We start from the raw sequence: 17,776 nt of genomic DNA, 5'->3' as shown, positions 1-17,776 counted from the left end.
TCATTTTTCCCCTACTGGTAATTACTATGCTTCTATCAATATTACGTTGAGAATAGGAAAACGTATGTGATGATATGAAGTAATTTGTCTATGAAACGACTGTTGCAAACGTCAGCTGGTATCGCCAACTGTTGCGCAAGCGGCTTTCTATCCCCCATGTCCATGTTGTTTTGGTCGAAAGTCAGTGCCCATTGAGGATTACAGCCGCAAGTTCTATATAGATCTCCATTTTCGAATGCTGTTGCAGCATCATATGTGCTGTAACTCCTCACGCCACACAAGTCGACGCCGAGATTCTTGGGAAACAAGAAGGTATATTCATTACTTTCCTTGCAATCTGGTAAAACGTGTCTTTTTTTCTCGTGCTGAAGCCGATATTATGTAAAACTTCGAGGCTGAATCGTTGTGTTGGTCGCTGGGATTATTAATCACATCAGAAGCATAATCATACGACTTTCAAGCCGGTCAATCGGCTGCAAGTTCGCCGAGACCTCAATAGGACTGAGAATTAATCAAGGACGAAAATAACGAGCGGTAGGGCAATGCGTGATTCGCCGAACGCTCTGGTCCCATGTCGGAGGATTGTAACCGCCGATCGCCGATGCTGAAACCATTTAAAAGACAGGCCAATTCAACAACCATCAGCGAAGTGAAGCCAGTAATCTGATATCATTTGATCTTGAACTAAATCTACATTTCAACAATCGTCAAACGATGGCAATATTCCATGAAGTCTATTTCGGAGGGGCAGTTCTGCTGTCCAGCCTCATCACCATGTCCTGCTTCAAACCTCCCAACGAGGTTCCACACGAAGGCTGGAAGCAAGACAGTCTCGGAACCTACGCCAGTCCAACTGCAGCACGAATCCGACGAATTCTTGCTGTCAGCGTTGGTGTTTTCCACACCATCATCGCCATGGGCTACGGTGATTCCAGCTCCGTGTGTCCTCATGCTCAGAACTTGAACTCGGAGCTGTTCAGCTGGAATGCATACACACTCGCTTGTCTCTCAATGATCATTCTCGTCGGCGGGCCACTTCGATTAACGGCTTTTGCTCAACTCGGAAAGAACTTCACCTTTCAGCTTGGACCACCTGATACTTTGATGACGGATGGAATTTATCGGTATATCCAGCATCCTGGATACACGGGACAAATTATCGTCTTGATAGTCAATCTCGCCCTGTTCTTGCGATGGGACGGCGCATTCGGTTGCTGGCTTCCTCACGGCATGCGCATGACGATCAACGGTTGGGGCATAATCTGTTGTTTGATTCTTGTGTTTGGAATCTTGCGAAGGCTTATGATGAGGGTGAAGGATGAGGAGAAAATGTTGAAGGAGACATTTGGAGAGAAATGGGTTGCATGGAGTCGGGTTACCGCGCGCTTTATCCCAGGCGTCTTCTAAGTGATCTGGTTTACCAGGTGCCAGTCTGAGCAAGGATCGAAGCGTGCTGCTGTAGTTTGGAAGGAGGGTGTTATACATGCCGGTCTGCTGTACGCGTTTTTGGCAGCTTATTTCGCATGGCTGTCAATGGGAAGAACTCCATATCTACGTCTGAAAGAATGCGACCCGATAACGAGAAACTCAAAAGGAACATTAGTACTAGAATAGATATATACTGTAAAACTAGACCACAGTCATTCAATTTGAAGCTTAATTTGATGATTGCGAAGACAGTCGAGGAGTCTGATTCTGCTCCATCAGCGAGTCATACTGACTTCAACAGGGATAAATCACGCAGCAGCAGGGCGTAACACAAATGAAGTCAGCGCGTTCCATACCGGGTTCGTAATTGCTCCGAGTCCAATGAGCTTCAATCTCTCCTAGCTGTCAATCCAATTGAGTTAGTTCAGCCTAACTGGGAAAACGAGGCATACTGGCCGGCAATGTCGGCACGGAACGGCATCAGTGGGGCAGCGTCGTCCAAGTATAAGTGTTCAGCTGAAATATTTGACTCACTGCGATGTTTCCTCGTCTAATATTGCTGGAATCTGTGTGAACAAATGGGTCGATTAACCAGGTTTCTGTCCGATGCGGAGAAAGCAGTGAGGCAAGCTGGGAGGGATATGCAGCAGCAACAACAGCCTGCTGGGTACCCACAGCCGCAGCAGGGTCAACAGACTCAACGATATTCCAACGCTCCCGGATATCCGGTGCAATACCAACAGCAGCAGCAGCAGTACTATCAGAATTACCCTCCTCCACCAGTGCAACCCCAAGCGGAACTCCAGGGTTCACCTGTAGCCTCTCCTCCGCAGCAGGTGCAGTATCACCAACAACAATACCCTTATCAAGCTCAACCGGTTCCTCAAGACCTGCCAGCGAGCGGAAGTGCTCGAGTATCCCAACATGCTGGAGCCTCGCCCAACCAGGCTGTCTCCAACAGAGGTCCCAACACCGCGATGCCATTAAGAATTCAGCCGGTAACTGAATGTATCGACATGCCATTCACACTACCGATCTACTGGTTCATCCACAGTTCCTACCCAGACTTTGTCATCTGCAGTCGTTGCTACGCAGATGGCATTCTCAACTCACCGTTTCGAGACACGTTTACACCGGTATGGTACGATGACAGATTAGAACGGCAATGTCTGTTCGGAACGCCCCGGGTTAAAGACTATCTTTGGCCAGCTGCTGTCTCATCAATGAGACTTGACAACATGCTGAGCTTCATGGCCATGAGACCTGCACTGGGCCATTGTCCAGAGGATAAGTCAGTGGAGGGACAAGAGTGGTATTACCCACCCGATCGACCAGAGATGGCAATCTGCAAACCTTGCTATGAGGATTATTTCAAGCATACCTCATTCGGTAACAGGTTCAGTACACATAAGCCTCAGGGCGCTGCAAGTTGTGATCATAATCTTTGGTTCATCCGCCGCATGCTCAAGGTCCATGCACCGAATAACAACTGGACAGCCTTCACTACGGGGTTCTACAAGAGGCTAAAGCTTCCGTCGTGTCCCAAAGCACAACCTATCGCAGGTCCAGAGAGGACTTGGTTTATGTCCTCACGCGGCCCATCAAACTTCTCGGTCTGCGAAGCGTGCTATTGGGACTACTTCCACGAGTCTACTGAAAGTCAATCTTTCCGCACAGCTCGTCTTGGACCGTCACAGGAAGCATCGTGTGACATGGGACAGGCCAACATGCTCATCCCCATGGTTCGGGCGGTTGACAAGGGAAACTACCCCAAGTTCTGGAACACTCTGCAAAGCCTCTCGCAACACCCGCCTTGTAATCCTCAGGGTGCAAGGGGAATTCGCTGGTATACGCTCCCAAGTGATCCTCCAGAATTCGAGATTTGCGCAACGTGTATGGCGGGCACTGTCGCTACCATGGACATGACTCACTTCTTCAAAGTAAAACAGTCTGTTGGACCGTCTGAGCCCCGCCTCTGTTCATTCAACCTGCCTGGGTATCCGCGTGGGGTGCCCCTTTTGCAAAAGTTTGCCGAGGCAGCCTACATTAATGACTGGCGACCACTTAGCGAATTTGCAGTAAACCTCAGTACCGCGCCACCGTGTCCCAAGATCGATCTGGATTTGGCGAAGAACCGCCGGTGGTGGGGATGGGACAATGTCCATATCTGTCAGGAATGCTACGTCGTTGTGGCAAAGGGCACGAAACTGGAGAAACACTTCGCCATGAAGGGAGAGCAAGTCGCTGAGTCCCGAATCTGTGATCTCTACTCCCCTCGCATGCGGCAGCTCTACAAGAACGCCTGCAAGACCCAAGACCTAACATCCTTCCTATCATTCGCCCGCCAACGCCGCGAGGTCTATCTTCGGACAGTCCCAGAAATGAACAGGATGCTCGCAGCCGCCAAACACGCTCTCGGTCAAGCTCAAACACTTGGTCTCGCAGCTGTGACGTTCAGCGCAGCAGGAAATCTGAACGCAACGAACTTTTATTATGATCATACGGTCGGAAACTCGACGGTTGGGCATGGATATCAGAATGAGCAGCTGTTGCAGGCGGCGATGGCGGATCATTCGATGCAGCAGGTCGGGGCTGCTGCAACGGGTCCGGCGGCAGTGGCGAGGGTTGGTGTTCTGGAAAAGATGTGGAAACAGGTTGAATAGAATAACTTTGCTTGGTTAGAAATGTCCAGATTTTTGTTGTATTGTTTGTTGGTTAAAGACAGTCGTGGAATTGCACGTGATTTCGTTAGGCATTGGTCCATCTTTCATCTTAAGACAAACCAACAATTACCAAACCCCTGGTGGTATACTCTGACCTTACGCAATCATTCTTTATCCATTCACTAATTTCTATTCCGCGCTGCAGCAGACATATATGTTCTGTGCGGTGATTATAAGCTCTCAGTCACAGATCTCAACTTTCTCACGAGCAGCAAACATCCGCTGCTCATAAGAATGCCCCCCACATCTACCAACCGTGTAACGTTGAGCAACCCTCAAATTCTCATCAATTCCACCGCCGATCCAAAATGCCAGGAGGCTTTCTCTATCATTGAAACGAAAACCTGCCACATCCTCTGGGGAAATTACTCACTTCTTTCATCGCAAATGCGTTGTACCCTGCTCTCGCCACCACTCATGTCCTCAATCACTGTCCTCCAGGCCAACGCCGCAAGACTGATCTTCATGTCCTTATTTCAGATTGGACGTTTATCGTAGAATCAAGTAAAATTGCTTGGTCACCAATGCAACAACCTGGCTCTGACCATTTTGAGCCACAAAATACGGCACAAAATACGGCACAAATCCACCAGCCCCGGACAGCAGGACCCAAGCTTAAACTGCCAGAAGAGATGGAAACCGATGCTGCATCATGGGGAAGCCAGCAAGTTTTGGGGACCCCTTGGTAGTAATGCCCGTTGTTCTGGCGCCATCCCGCTGGCTTGAAGCTGAGGTTTACAAGATATCCTTTCCCTCCCTGGTCCCCGCCATGGCTGACAGTTTGACGAGCTGAGAGTCCTTGACATGCTTCGCGCCTTCTTCACTCCCCCTTACCTCGATTGGTGGTTAGCTTATACAGAACGACTGAAGCGGATAGATCCCATCGATGGCCACTGGCTCGTTCGAAGATGAGCTGCTGACACTTACAGGAATGGACTAGTGAAGCTGCATCGGCTACACCCATCAATGATTCAAGTAAGTGACATCATTCGTTTGGCTCTCTTGTACTATTTCATCTCAGTACAGAATTTTTTGGTGCCTGATTGGCAGCGTAGAGCCAATGATCGATGTCGATGGCCAATATCCTCTTCTCGGAGACCACTCACGCTCGGGAATACGCAAGGTAAACACACGGTTCATCGGGACCCATGCCCGCTTGGCCTCGAGCATGCGATGGCTAGGGGTCAGGAAGCGAATCGCGGACAATGAAACAGTGATAGCTCAGGCGGAGATACGCCTTTCAACATCCAGGCCAAGTTTGATATCAGCTATATTCCAAATGTTCCGCACAATCTTCTGGCGAGCATGACTTACAACCCCTCAATTCATTCGACTATCAACGTAACTACTGCGAAGGTCGGATACCATCTTTATGGAAGTACAAGTTCCTTGGCAGTTAGCCGTCTGCCTTTCGGTCTTTACCTGAAGTCCACTAACGAAGGGGAATTCAATGAATCAAATGCGATCAGGCTTGTTCGCAAGTAAACCTCTGTGCCAGTCCCTCGTGTGCTAGATCTGGTAGCAGACTCACGAAACACGTGTCTCTTGACGACAAGTCTCCGCGGCGAGCCCCTCGCTAGAGCAATAGACATGCTCTCTGATAGAGATTGTCACGAGTTCGTCGACCAAATGCAAAGCTTCATTCCCCAAATCCGAGCAATCCCCCCAGTCGGTCCCAAAAACCACATATATAATACTCTGGGCCAAGCATGTAGCGACCCAAGAATTCGAGATGGCAACCTTATTGGCCCCTCCGACGACGAAGCTTCTTTCAGTCAATATCTTCGCCATCCAGATGATCCCGCCCGGAGATGTCATCAAGTTGTATTTACACCTTCGGACTTGAATCTGCGGAACATTCTCGTGAACAAACTCACAAGACTAGATGGGACAAAGGGTTAGGCGGTCTCGGGGATTGTCGATTGGGAAAACAGTGGTTTTCACCCAGAGTACTGGGACTTTACAAAGGCGCAGTTTGAGGGATTCGGGTGGGATGAACGCTGGGCTAGGGCTTTGGTTGAAGTTTTCCGTCCCTTTGGGGGTTATGCAAAGGAGATTGAACTTGGGAAGAGAAGCTGGACTGAAGGTGATGGCGCATTTTGAGGCACCCCTGGCCCCTGGGGCAAATTATTGGAAGGTTTATTTAAACTTGGATTATTTAATATAGGATTTGATAAATTTTTATAGTTTTTATTAATTTATATAACTTTATATAATTTTTTTAAGACTTTTATAAAGCTTTATAATTTTTATAGTTTTAGTTTTTTAATATCCAACTTTAGGATTCTATTACTTCTTACCAGCAGCTGTTGAGAACCCTCACATCCAGCATCCTGTCGCACTACAGTCACAGCAGCCTGTACCCATCGCTAGATCGTGAACCGGGGGGGGTCTGTAAATGCCGTACGTTCCCATTATTATGGCCAAAATTTGTGCACTACCTATGCTCCCAAACCGTAAGCTCTCAAAGTCTCAAAGTCTCAAAGTCTCAAAGTCTCATACAAATCTAACCCAATGCCGCCACATCAGAATTCCCCACACGATTAACCTATCTCTCAGACCTGTTCTGTTCCTTCGCCCACTCTTCGAGGCCCTTCTCCCCCAAAGTCTCTTTCAACTCCTTCCCACCCATTGCAACAAGACGATGAATAGCAACGAGACTTCGACGGGCGTTCTTCTTTGCGTGCAATACGTCAGACAGCTCGCTGATCTTACTGTTCAGTGGGTCCACGTTAGCCTCTGCCATCTGGATCTTGGTTTTGAGGTCGTTGAGATGCTTCTCCTTGTTGCGTAGATTAAGCTCGGCCTTTCTCTTCTCTTTCTGTGCAGGGGTATTTTTTTCGATGTTCTGGACTATCTCTGCAGTGAGGATGCCAGGGTTGTCGCTGCTCATACGGCGTAATTCCTCGACAACCTGGGCATCTGCTTCGCAGCGGGCTCTTGCGTGTTGGACCACTTGTGAAGCCTTGGTGGCTTCTTTTGTGGCTTGCTCGAGAGCCTCTGCGCTGGAACGCACAGTTTCGAGATAACCTACACGGCGTCGGGACGAGTTGCTGATATTGGCTTCGGTGCGGCTAATGTCCTCTTCCAGTTTCGCGATCTCGCGCTTGAGATGTTCGGCGTAGGCAAGTTGAACTTCATTCAGCGACTGATTCTGTACGGTTCAGTTAGGGTAGTCATGTGGGTATAGCTTCATAATATGAACTTACAGGTGTATCGAGAAGGCGTTTTTCCCCTGCACCTGGGGCATTCCGCTGTGGAATCGAGTGTCGGGATGCCTCAACGTTGCCGTTGCTGTTGCGTGGATTACTAGGTCCCTATCCCGACTCATTAGATCCTGCTGCAAGGGTATGGAGTGTCTGGTTGCTACCGTGATGTAGTCTCCCATAAGTTTAGATAGCTCCTGGGTGTTCTCAGGTGAGAAGCTGAAGAAGACCATAAGCCTTTTTTTGGCTGGAGGCTCGGCTGGCTCGAGTTCAGCCTCTTCCTGAATTTCCTCGTTTCCTCCATCTTCTGCGCCGTCATCTTCAGGACCGTCGACATTATGGAGTTGGAAATAGCGACGTTCGTTGTAATCTATGGGTCGCTTGCGAGCGGTTCGAATTGCTAGTCTTATTAGCCTAATGTTATTCTGATTGAATAAACTTACGGGCAATTCTGTTATCTGTGTGAAGAGCTCGGGCTCGAGCTTTGTTGCGGGTCACGTTCTGAGGTTCATTGAGGATGGAACCGTCAGAATCGGAATCGGAATCGGAGTCATGTGGTTGAGCACTAGGGAGTTCACGCTTGTCTGCCAGCCACTTGGTTGCCTTCGCGATAAGCTTCATGCTCAGCTGATATCTGTATTGCGGCATCGTGTGATCCGCAGAGTGATCATGCAAGAAGTCGATGAGTTGCTCGAGCGTTACCCCGTCAGTCTTAGGAAGGTCGACGCTCAGAAGTCTCGTGAAACCCGAGACTAGTTTCTGGCCCCATTTCCTTGGGCCAAATGAGATGACCTCCCAGGGCCATTTTCCGAGTTCCTCATAAAAGACAGTGAAGAGCCCATTTGTGCGTTTAGCGTGTTCATTCTGGGGCGCCGGTACAGGTGGTGCTTCATAACACATTGTGACGACCCAAAGGTTGGGGTTATGACACGACGGGAAGAAGAGTCTTTAATATGGCGGAAGTCTTGAGGATGAAAAGAAGAAACGGAAACGGCGTGTGTGCTACGGGACGCGTCGAGGCCGCGAGGCTGCACCTTCGGAAGTGAGATGCAAGAGGCAGGGCAGTGGCTAGAGGACCCTGGTAGCCCAAGTACCTGAGGCAGCCTTGACTTAGGATGAATGGTCTAAGGATTGTATTAACTTAGGAAATATTAAATAAATTAAATAAAAATAACTTAATTAGTATAAGTTTATAAAATTTTATTAATTTTATATAAGTTTTATAAATTTAGTAAATCTCTTAAATATTTATATAAATTTACCTAGGTTATAATAAGTTAGTTATCATCTTAGTGACAAGTTACAACTGACGGAAAACAGATGTCCCCACAGACAGCCTGATTTGCTCCTGCCCAGTTGTGCTACACCACTTCATTCATTCACAGTAATCGTCTAGATGCATATTATTCCTCAGTCTTAAAAAGCGTTTTCCCCTGATTTTAAGATGCTCTGGTATATTGATACTAACTCATTTTGCTACGTTCTGTGTAGTGATTATTATCTCTCCTCAGCCACAATTCTCAACCACAAATAAAACTTATCTCACATTATGCTGATACCCGTCTCAGGCCAATCAAACGCCTCAATGTGAAACACTGCGCAATTCATGGAAGCTTGTGCCAAGCATGCCGATCCAATGAGATGTTGACCCAGTAACCCTTCTGCTTTTCTTGACGCAACGACGTTGGCAGCAGGTGTGTTGTTTGTGCTTTGTAACTACCCACTGTTTCTGATCAACAGCAATGTGCTAGTCTTGTGGGCAGCAAGAATTATAAACAGATACAGAAGGTCCCTACCCTCTCCACAGGCATTATTTCTTGCATCTGGTCACTGATGTCGTTTGTAAGATAGTGCGGTTCGACCTGCCAAAAGCCCTGACACCCGAATCACGACGCGACGAGAAACATGAATAATCTCAGGCATTTGGCTCATCAGTCTACTAAATTCATCATAAATTGTTCCAAGATAGTCAAAGCATCCTCATCACTTACCTTGGTTTAGGATTCAAGGCCTAAGCTTGTGAGCTCTCAGAGCCTGACACATAGCGCGAATTGACCTTCATGAGCTCTTATTGGCGGACGTCGCAGTGAGTTAAGTCCCTGGAGCCGCAAAGTACCCGAGACGCTAGAGGATCCAACGTCCTCGGCCGCTTTAACAACTATGCCATGGCGACAAACTCTGAAACCGCTGACAGCTGGAGTCAAACAATAACCCTGACGCTCATATCGACATCGCAGGTCACTTACGATGATCTGGAGCTCGACATGTCCTGCACGGTCCAGATGCCTTGCGCAATAGCCTCAGTAGACGACGGTGTGTCGCCGATTCATAGTTCATACGAGATAGGTGAGCAGTGCAGTGAACTCTCTGTCAACGGTGAAACTGAAATTTAACTTGCTCAGATCTAGTACTTTCATTGGCACCGAGTACGCCGATCAAGCTCTATCGTGTAACCCTTCGCGCTCTACAGGAAGAAGTGCCAACTGAGGGTCCAGATCCTTGGGCGGACGCGATCATCGATAGAGGGAGCGATAGAGGCTCCAGTCCAATGAGCGAGGGCGAAGATTTAATTGACAGCGTTACAAGTTCTTTTACGATATGGTCTGGGTCGGTATCGTGTGCCTCTGGCCGAACAACTCTATCGAACAGTTCCTGGTCACAGGCCCAGGCGACGATACATGGCAACGCAACCTCAGTGACTTCGGGCGCTAACGTCAAGGTCTCTTGTTTCGGTGATATCAAGGGTAAGTTCACAAGAAACCATATGAAGCTCTCTCAATGTTGACGCACCTGCGACACCCTAGGTAGAGATGACAGCTACATGCTCCTTCACACCCAAGCCCTCAATATGTCGCCTATCAAGATCGAAAACCGAAGCAACGGCGAAATCCTCGATGTTCGTTTTGAGATCGAAGATACCGAGGATGAAACAGAGGCTTTTGATCCGCGCATTACGGCCGTACTACAGACTGACAACAATGGAGAAGGACTTCATACCGGCGACCCGATAGCCGCTCGTCAACTCAACTTCGAATTAGTTATATGGGCAATGCCAGAAAGATTCATTTCACTAGGTGGCACCGAGCCCGTTAAGATAGTAAGAACGTTTAAAGTCTTACGTCCTCCTCAGGCCGGTACTCCATCGTGAGAACTGCCACAACACGGAGCCGTTGCCAACGGGAACCACATCTCATCATTCTTTACCATTCACTGGTCACATCATCGGGTTTCTTACACTCTGTAACTACAGTCTTCATTCTTGGGTCTCAAAAATACCTAATATGCGCCCTACATGCCCCGTTCTCAATCGCATTGCTCTCTAGACCACCGCCAGGCTTGTCAGGAATCAACTTGGTAGTATCACTATCGAGGCCTTGACTCTTTTGACCCGCCGTCTCATCTTCCGATCCAGCTCAAACATCTAACCCAAAGAAAGGTCTGAAAGTCAACATTCTCGAGCAGCGAGTATGGGCATCTTGGAACATCATCCGGCAGCTGGCGCAAACAAAATTGGATTAACTTTTGGTTGGTGTCTAATTCCCGAAGTACCTGCAATAGCTTTGTGGCTTGTCTCGTTCCACCATTACCTTCGTGACCTACTGCTTCTTGGTGGTTCAATATTTGCCATTCGATGAGAACATATCCATTGCCATGCGCTGCAAAAGACAAATCTACATCCATGCCGAAACTGAATATCCCCTGCTGCAAGAAGAATGTCCAAAACTCCCTCCATCTCTATCTCCATCTCAAGTCGAAGTCAAGTAAGTCTTGCCGGTAAGGTAATAGATTAGTGACAATTAGAAGTGGCAATTTCAATTGTGGTCAGCATGTGTTCACTATATCTGATTTCTATGACAGCGGCTTTTACATGCCATTCAAGACGAAAGTAGGCTCTGCTTTAGCATCGGATTAACTCTTGCGATGCGAAGACCTTCATTCCAAAGCTGTAAGATTTCGGTTCCTCTGTCCTTGGCGAGGACCCCCACCGGAGCTTCCATTGGGCACAGCTGACTGGGAGTCTCCCAAGATTCACGAGCGAAACCTGAGCAGACATCACATGCAGCTGTCAGAACTCATGCTCACTTAGGCTGTTATCTTGGTGTATTGCGAGCGGCGGAGAGAAGCCTTTCATGCATTCAAAAGAGATATCGATACCCCCAGGTTTAGCTAGGATCCAGACAGTCACCCGTTCGCTGAAGTTGACAAAATCCATCCCGCAGCTGGCTTCAGGAACACTTACTCCTTGCAAGCAGTTCTGTTAGTCAATGGTTAACGATTACATCATGTCACTAAGATGTATCAAATAAAGATGTTAGAAACTCCCAATTAACTTGAGCACTTAAAAGGCAATTTATATATACGCTTTCACTATGACATTTGCAGAAGACGTTAGAAACGCTCATACGAGGACGCTCGAGCTTGAGCAGTTTTCGCAGAACTTTTGTCAGGTATTCTGTCCAACAGTAGCGCTTCAGTCAGGGCACTTCTTGCAAGCATCACAGGGTTCACAGGTGTCTGTGGTATGTTGACCCACAGTCAATCAACCTTAGAGTGAGGGTCACTGACCTGGCTAGTAGTTGTCGCAAGAGCAGGCTTCTTGACCTGAGGAGTAGTGAAACTATGGGGCACTTATCGCAAGACCCACCGTATCCATCGGCTCAACGGACAAACTATTTCTCCATAGCGAACAGCTCCACTTCATTTCCATTCACCGACAGCATCCACAATCAACTGTTCATTCACGCTCGCTCCATCACGCACGCATGTTCAACCCAGCAGCGTCGCAATGTTTTCTTCTCCCATCATTCAACTCTCTCCAACTACGCCCTGCCAACTCGCCGCGTCCAAGGAGAGGCGGTAAATCGCACTACAGACCGTCATAAAATTCCGACTTGTACCCTTCAAACGAGTGCGTTTCGCGCCTCCTTTGCTGGAACAACCGGGGTCTGTAGAAGGGATCTCTGGTCTCGCAGCGCGCTGGAGATTAGAGATTGCCTGTGCAGCGAAGCTCACCCTCTTCTGGTCGCGCGCGTTTTGGCACGGCTTGGTGCGAAGCTTACGCAGGCAAGTTCCATCACGTTGTAAAACTAACTAGTTGCAGGAATGTCGACTTCACCATGCCTTGACGTCCATTTTACTGCCCGCGCTGTCATCGAGTGGCAGTCTGATCACGGGGTAAGGCTCCGCGTCAGTTCTCAGCCCTATTGAATTTCCAATAACACATTTGGCAGTCAGATCGCACGACTCGTATTCTGGCCAAACCCGATCCCAAAGTCAGCTCTATTACGTTGACAGCTCGATTCGATTCGAAAGGTTCTCTCTTCGACATACACATTCCCCTCAAGCTCAAAGGCCTTGACAACACATCCGATGTAACACTTCGAGCCTGTGCTTCCTCCGTTATCTCTCTCGATGTCGTTAAAAATCCGACCGTCTCTAGTGAGGTGGAGCAAGAGTTCAAGTCCCCAGCTCTTGGCCTGCGTTTCCAACTGAACCGCCATCTTGACATCCTTGTCCCTACTCCTGCTCTCGAGCCAATATGCCCAGCAGGTCGAGCACGGTCAGGTGTTGTGCTCGATGCCATTCGCGAGTTTTCTCGAGCAACCGCTTTCACCGTCTATATCGAGGCGCGCAATGCATCTCCTAAACTCCAGTCAGTCAGCGACGCAGTCAGCCAGGGTTTTTTCAAGACAGCTTCCAGCAGCCGCTTTCAACTGGCTAGCATGTATGCCGGTCTTGGAGCAAAGATTGTCCAGCTTGGTGCAGATGAAACGCTTGCACCACCGTCATACGAAGAAACCGAACCCCCGCCCCCGCCCCCGCCCCCGATCGACCACAAGCCTGACAGAAAGCGTCCGCGACAAGATACTGAGACCGAACGTGCTGAAGAAATTGCCCTGATTTGGGCTGAGCTCCAGATGCTCAAGCAAGCAAAAGCCACAGACTGGAAGCGCATTGCATTCTTGGAGAAGGAAAACCAGGAACTACGGGAAACCGTAGCCAAGCTCCAAGAACAATACAAAGCCTTCGACAAGTCGCAACAAGATATACACCATAGCTTTGGAGCCCTCGAGACAGCGGTCGAGAAGAATACACAAGAATTCGAGGAGAGCGTTGGCAATGAACTGGCAGAGCTGCGTGAGGATATAAGTCAATTAGATCATCAACTTTCTTTTATTCAAGAGGGACAAGTTAGCGATGAGTCTGTTGCCAAGATAAAAGACGCTGTACTGCTCGATATCACCTCGCGATTGTCAGGGGATTGAGCCCAGTCGCCAAGAACCTATGTGACAGGTTACCACGAGACCATCTTGAAGGACTCCCTCGTGGCATGGATTAAGAAACCAATATGCTTCAGGCTTGGCTTTGTCATTGGACCCGAACGCTACTACTAGCTATTCCCGTGTGGCTTTGCGGGCTCTACAGAAGAATTGCCTCTTGCAGGCATCGGCTGTATCAGTCATGTCCCAGGGCAACGATCCAAACGACAGCTCCATGACGGGCTTACGCATAAGTGGTATGTCCCCCGTGGACAACTCAACCATCAGAAGTTGGTCTGGGTCCCCATCAAGCGTCTCGGACAAGAAAACTCTGGCCAGTGGATTGTGGTCGCACACTCAGCCTGGGACGGCTGACAACACAACCTCCGTCACGGCAGCAAGCTCATCATCACTTGGTGCTAATGTCGGATTCTCCAGGGCTGAGCCCGCCGGTGGTGAGTCAAGACAAGTCCCCTCTGCCTCCTTTCCCAGACTGAACTTTCACAGGAGCATAAGCTACACCCCGAGACGACCGACGTAGTTAGTACCTGTCAAGGTCAACAACTGAAGCAATGATCAGGCCTTGGGTGTGCAATTCCAGATAAATAATACCAACGATACATTGGACACGTTCAAACCGTACATAACTAGTGTTTGACAGACTGGTGACGACCAACAGGGACAGCGCAGTACGGACACCAATGTCTCAAGTGCTCCAGAGCTCACTTTCGAGCTTGATCTTAGCGCAATTCCAAACAGTGTCATTGATGTCTCGTATGGTACGGCTCAGGCGGCCAAGATGGCCAGGACGTTTCAACACCCTGTACCGCCTCTTCCAGTTTCTGCTATTTAATCCCATCACGAAGTCGGCTGCGGTATCGGAGTCACACTCGTAGGATTTAGGACGTTACGTACATGACCCATGGTTACGGAACTGCTACGTCATCTATCTCCAGGCCATGATGCATGTTTAGTCTGGGGCTCCAGATGGGTCCTGATGTAATGGAGCCTCATTTTATGGAGATGCAGGAAATCATCGACGATCCGATGGGGATTTTCTAAACAGGATTTAATTGCGGGGATAATCTCCAATTGATCAGCGGGCATGGAGGTATTAACTCGAGTGTAGACGTGGTTAACACGTGGATGAATAGACCACAACACCGGAGGGATTTAACTTGAAGATGAAGATGATCATGAAAGTTCATTAAAATATATAGTTATCAAGGAAATCCGTGACGCCTTGTCCAATCCCAGCCCAATCCTGCATCTATGCGCCATGCTTTTAGTGTAACACAACCAATGCCGGGAATCTCTATATGCTACATGCTATCTCTAAAAATGAAATGCTCATCTAGTCGTCGCGCGACTTGCTGTAAGAGCCGGTACCACCAAGACCGTTCAGGTCGACATCAAGACCACCGACGCGGGTGGGGCGGGGTGAGTGCTCAATGCTGCGTACGGGCATCTTCTCCTCCTGGGAGGCCTGCACGGGCGCATCGGTCTGCTGCTCAAGACCCATAGAGGCGAGGAACTTGATAGCATCAGCCTTCTCCTGCTCCTTGCGGGCAGCACTCCATTGGAGTTCAGTGGAGGCGATGTCGAGGACGCGGGGAAGAGCCTCAAGAGCCTTGTGGGAGTCGAGGAATGAGAGACGGGTACGGCGGGCGATGATGTCGGGGATGGTGCAGGCGGCTTCGGAGCGAATGCCGTGAGAGACCTCAGCCTCGATGAAGGGAAGAGAGGAGACAAGACGGGTGTTAAGGGAGGGAGAGATGGAGAGAAGAGTCCAGGCGCGATCACCGTAGTTGTGAGCGAGATGATCAGCAATGTCAGCGTCGATGTTGTAGACCTCCATCAATTGAGAGGCGAGAGATGTGGAGTATCCGTGGGCGCCGATGAGAGGAACGTTGCGCGTGCAGCAAACGCCACGGGTGGTGAAGCCGGAAGCGCCGGCGCCGCTGATGTCGGGAAGAGCCACGGCTTGGGGCTTGAGGTCGAAGAGCTTGATGGCCTCGTTGACGGTGTCCTCGGCCATTTCACGGTAGGTGGTCCACTTGCCACCAGCGCAGGTCAGGAGACCGGAGGGGGAGGTGGTGATGAGATGGCTTCGGACGAGGGACTCGGTGTTCTTGGCGTTGGGGTTCTTGACGAGAGGTCGGATGCCTGTAAATTGTTAGAAGTGTTCGGGGTCAGGTCAATTGAGATGATGCGACTTACCAGACCAGGCAGCGAGAACATCCTTGCGCGACAGAACAGATTCGGGTGTCAGAAGCTTGCTGACTTCCTTGAGGATAAAGTCAACATCCTGCTGTTGAGCAACAGGCGCAGCCTCAACTTCGCATGGGTTGTCGGTGGTACCAGCGAGAGTGTATCCCTGCCAGGGGAGAACGAAGATGACACGACCATCTGAGGTGGCAGCGTCGAGAAGGCCAAGACCGTTGGGGCAGATCTCCTTGGGAAGCATGATGTGCACACCTGAAGCGGGAGCGACAATGGGCTTGCGAGAGGGGTCATCCATTTGGTGAATGGCATCGGTGAAGGGACCGGTTGCGTTGACGACACCCTTGGCGCGGACCTTGAAAGGCTGAGCGCCAGCGGCATCACCGTTCTTGGAAGCGAGGACATCGCGCACTTGAGCGCCCATGATCTTGCCATTCGCATCCTTCTCAAGGCCAGTTACCTCAACGTGGTTGAGAACAGTAGCGCCGTAGTGAGAAGCAGTCAGAGCGAGAGCGACGTTCATTCGAGAGTCATTGTGCTGGCCATCGTAGTACACCAGCGCGCCAACCATGTTCTCCCGTCGCAAGAGAGGGAATGCCTCAAGGGCCTTGTTCTTGCTCATGTAGTATGAGCTCTCAAGACCTTGCGATCCAGCGAGAAGATCGTAGGCCTTGGTACCGGCCCAGAAGTAGGGCGCCTCCCACCATTTTTGGAGGGGTAGTAGAATTGGCAATGAGCTTGACAAGTGAGGCGCAATGTTGAGGAATGTCTTGCGCTCACGAAGAGCTTCCATGACAAGCTGCAATTGACCATAGTCAAGGTTCCAAACAGCCTTTTCTAGATATCGCACACCACCGTGAACGAGCTTTGTGCTCTTTGAGCTTGTGCCAGAAGAGAAATCATCGCGCTCCACAAGAGCGACTTTGAGGCCACGGGTGATGGCGTCAACAGCGATACCAGTTCCTGTAGCGCCGCCTCCGATGATGAGAAGATCGTATTCTGTGTCTTCGCCGCTGCGACGCAGCTCGGCGAGTTGTGATGCGCGGGTCTTTGTGGCGTTGAATGTAGGGGGAACAATGCGGTTCTTCTCATCACGCTTGAGCGGGACGAGGGGCTTGTCGACGACGTGTGTCTTGTTGCGGGAGGCGTAGTATGCTCCTCCGAGGGTTACTGTTGTTGTGGCTGCTGCTGCGAGGAGCAGAGGGCGCTTGAGCGACCGTAATCTTTGCTGCATCTTGTGTGTATGTGTGTGGTGTTGGGTGTTTGGGGGTGTTGGTGCGCCGGGAGCGACTGTTTCCGCGCAAAGCTTTTTTTCGGTGTAAAAGCTTGGGGGAGGGAGATTGGAGAAAAGATGGAGAGTCTGGGTCTGGGGAACAAAGATCAGATAGAATAAAAAAAGAGAGTTAGGCTTTGGGGTTTATAAGAAGTAAATCGAAGCGCGATGATCATGGAGAATGGAGAGAGAGTTTCCATAAATTAGCGGAGTTGGAAATGGGTCTGCGAAAGTGATTCTGATATCATGGATTGCTTAGGTTTTAACAAGTTTTTATGAGGGCGCCGGGACTGGCACATGAGAAGCAAAGCGAAAGTTTGGGGGTTCAGACCCAGAATTAGGCTATGCAATGCATCATCTGTCTCTGTTTGATTCCAAGAATGCCCGAATTACTCAAAGCATCTGACCCGCAAGCGAGATGCAAAACGGTGCAATAAACGTCGCGAGCTGGGTCATATGGCTCAAAGAGGAATTCCGGGAGGTCCTGAGCCTCAGGGTCATTAATGCATGTCGGGGCGAAAACACCGAGAAGCTGACGTCGACATGGAGACTTTACCCCTGGTCTTATGCAGCTCGGTATGCAGACCCCGAAGCTAAAGCCCGAACGCGACCGAGAATGGAATAGCCAATACCTGGATTAATAATGAGCCGCGCCGACGTGCG

General features: G+C 49.6%; 8 protein-coding genes across 8 annotated transcripts; 5 read left to right on the top strand and 3 right to left on the bottom strand.

Annotated features, from left to right (window-relative positions):
* The first annotated feature begins 632 nt into the window (after window positions 1–632).
* Window positions 633–1,664, top strand: FOXG_10007 (uncharacterized protein). The gene has a single exon (XM_018389249.1). The coding sequence runs from the start codon at window positions 715–717 to the stop codon at window positions 1,405–1,407; it is 693 nt and encodes a 230-aa protein (XP_018247474.1). The 5' UTR covers window positions 633–714; the 3' UTR covers window positions 1,408–1,664.
* A 258-nt stretch (window positions 1,665–1,922) lies between these two features.
* On the top strand, window positions 1,923–4,288 carry FOXG_10006 (uncharacterized protein). The gene has a single exon (XM_018389248.1). The coding sequence runs from the start codon at window positions 2,007–2,009 to the stop codon at window positions 4,089–4,091; it is 2,085 nt and encodes a 694-aa protein (XP_018247473.1). The 5' UTR covers window positions 1,923–2,006; the 3' UTR covers window positions 4,092–4,288.
* Window positions 4,289–4,516: 228 nt separating this feature from the next.
* FOXG_20200 (uncharacterized protein) lies at window positions 4,517–4,618 on the bottom strand (the record flags this gene model as incomplete). Its single annotated transcript, XM_018400463.1, has 1 exon — window positions 4,517–4,618. One exon carries the CDS (start codon window positions 4,616–4,618, stop codon window positions 4,517–4,519), a length of 102 nt encoding a protein of 33 aa, XP_018247472.1.
* Window positions 4,619–6,535: 1,917 nt separating this feature from the next.
* Window positions 6,536–8,392, bottom strand: FOXG_10005 (uncharacterized protein). The gene is made up of 4 exons (XM_018389247.1): window positions 7,801–8,392; window positions 7,522–7,757; window positions 7,361–7,468; window positions 6,536–7,305 (listed from the first exon to the last, which is right to left on the bottom strand). Exons 1-4 carry the CDS (start codon window positions 8,255–8,257, stop codon window positions 6,700–6,702), a joined length of 1,407 nt encoding a protein of 468 aa, XP_018247471.1. The 5' UTR covers window positions 8,258–8,392; the 3' UTR covers window positions 6,536–6,699.
* Window positions 8,393–9,076: 684 nt separating this feature from the next.
* Window positions 9,077–10,707, top strand: FOXG_10004 (uncharacterized protein). Its single transcript, XM_018389246.1, has 4 exons — window positions 9,077–9,145; window positions 9,209–9,703; window positions 9,760–10,101; window positions 10,162–10,707. Exons 2-4 carry the CDS (start codon window positions 9,523–9,525, stop codon window positions 10,503–10,505), a joined length of 867 nt encoding a protein of 288 aa, XP_018247470.1. The 5' UTR covers window positions 9,077–9,145; window positions 9,209–9,522; the 3' UTR covers window positions 10,506–10,707.
* A 1,753-nt stretch (window positions 10,708–12,460) lies between these two features.
* Window positions 12,461–13,623, top strand: FOXG_10003 (uncharacterized protein; the record flags this gene model as incomplete). The annotated part of the gene is made up of 2 exons (XM_018389245.1): window positions 12,461–12,532; window positions 12,589–13,623. 2 exons carry the CDS (start codon window positions 12,461–12,463, stop codon window positions 13,621–13,623), a joined length of 1,107 nt encoding a protein of 368 aa, XP_018247469.1.
* Window positions 13,624–14,039: 416 nt separating this feature from the next.
* Window positions 14,040–14,470, top strand: FOXG_20199 (uncharacterized protein; the record flags this gene model as incomplete). Its single annotated transcript, XM_018400462.1, has 3 exons — window positions 14,040–14,072; window positions 14,125–14,157; window positions 14,279–14,470. The coding sequence occupies 3 exons, from the start codon at window positions 14,040–14,042 to the stop codon at window positions 14,468–14,470; spliced, it is 258 nt and encodes an 85-aa protein (XP_018247468.1).
* On the bottom strand, window positions 14,124–17,516 carry FOXG_10002 (glycerol-3-phosphate dehydrogenase). The gene is made up of 2 exons (XM_018389244.1): window positions 15,838–17,516; window positions 14,124–15,783 (listed from the first exon to the last, which is right to left on the bottom strand). The coding sequence occupies exons 1-2, from the start codon at window positions 17,072–17,074 to the stop codon at window positions 14,972–14,974; spliced, it is 2,049 nt and encodes a 682-aa protein (XP_018247467.1). The 5' UTR covers window positions 17,075–17,516; the 3' UTR covers window positions 14,124–14,971.
* Between the last annotated feature and the right edge of the window lie 260 nt (window positions 17,517–17,776).

This window comes from Fusarium oxysporum, chromosome 11 (genome assembly GCF_000149955.1).
Source record: "Fusarium oxysporum f. sp. lycopersici 4287 chromosome 11, whole genome shotgun sequence".
NCBI lineage: Eukaryota > Fungi > Ascomycota > Sordariomycetes > Hypocreales > Nectriaceae > Fusarium > Fusarium oxysporum.
This window is presented reverse-complemented; position numbering and strand designations above follow the sequence as displayed.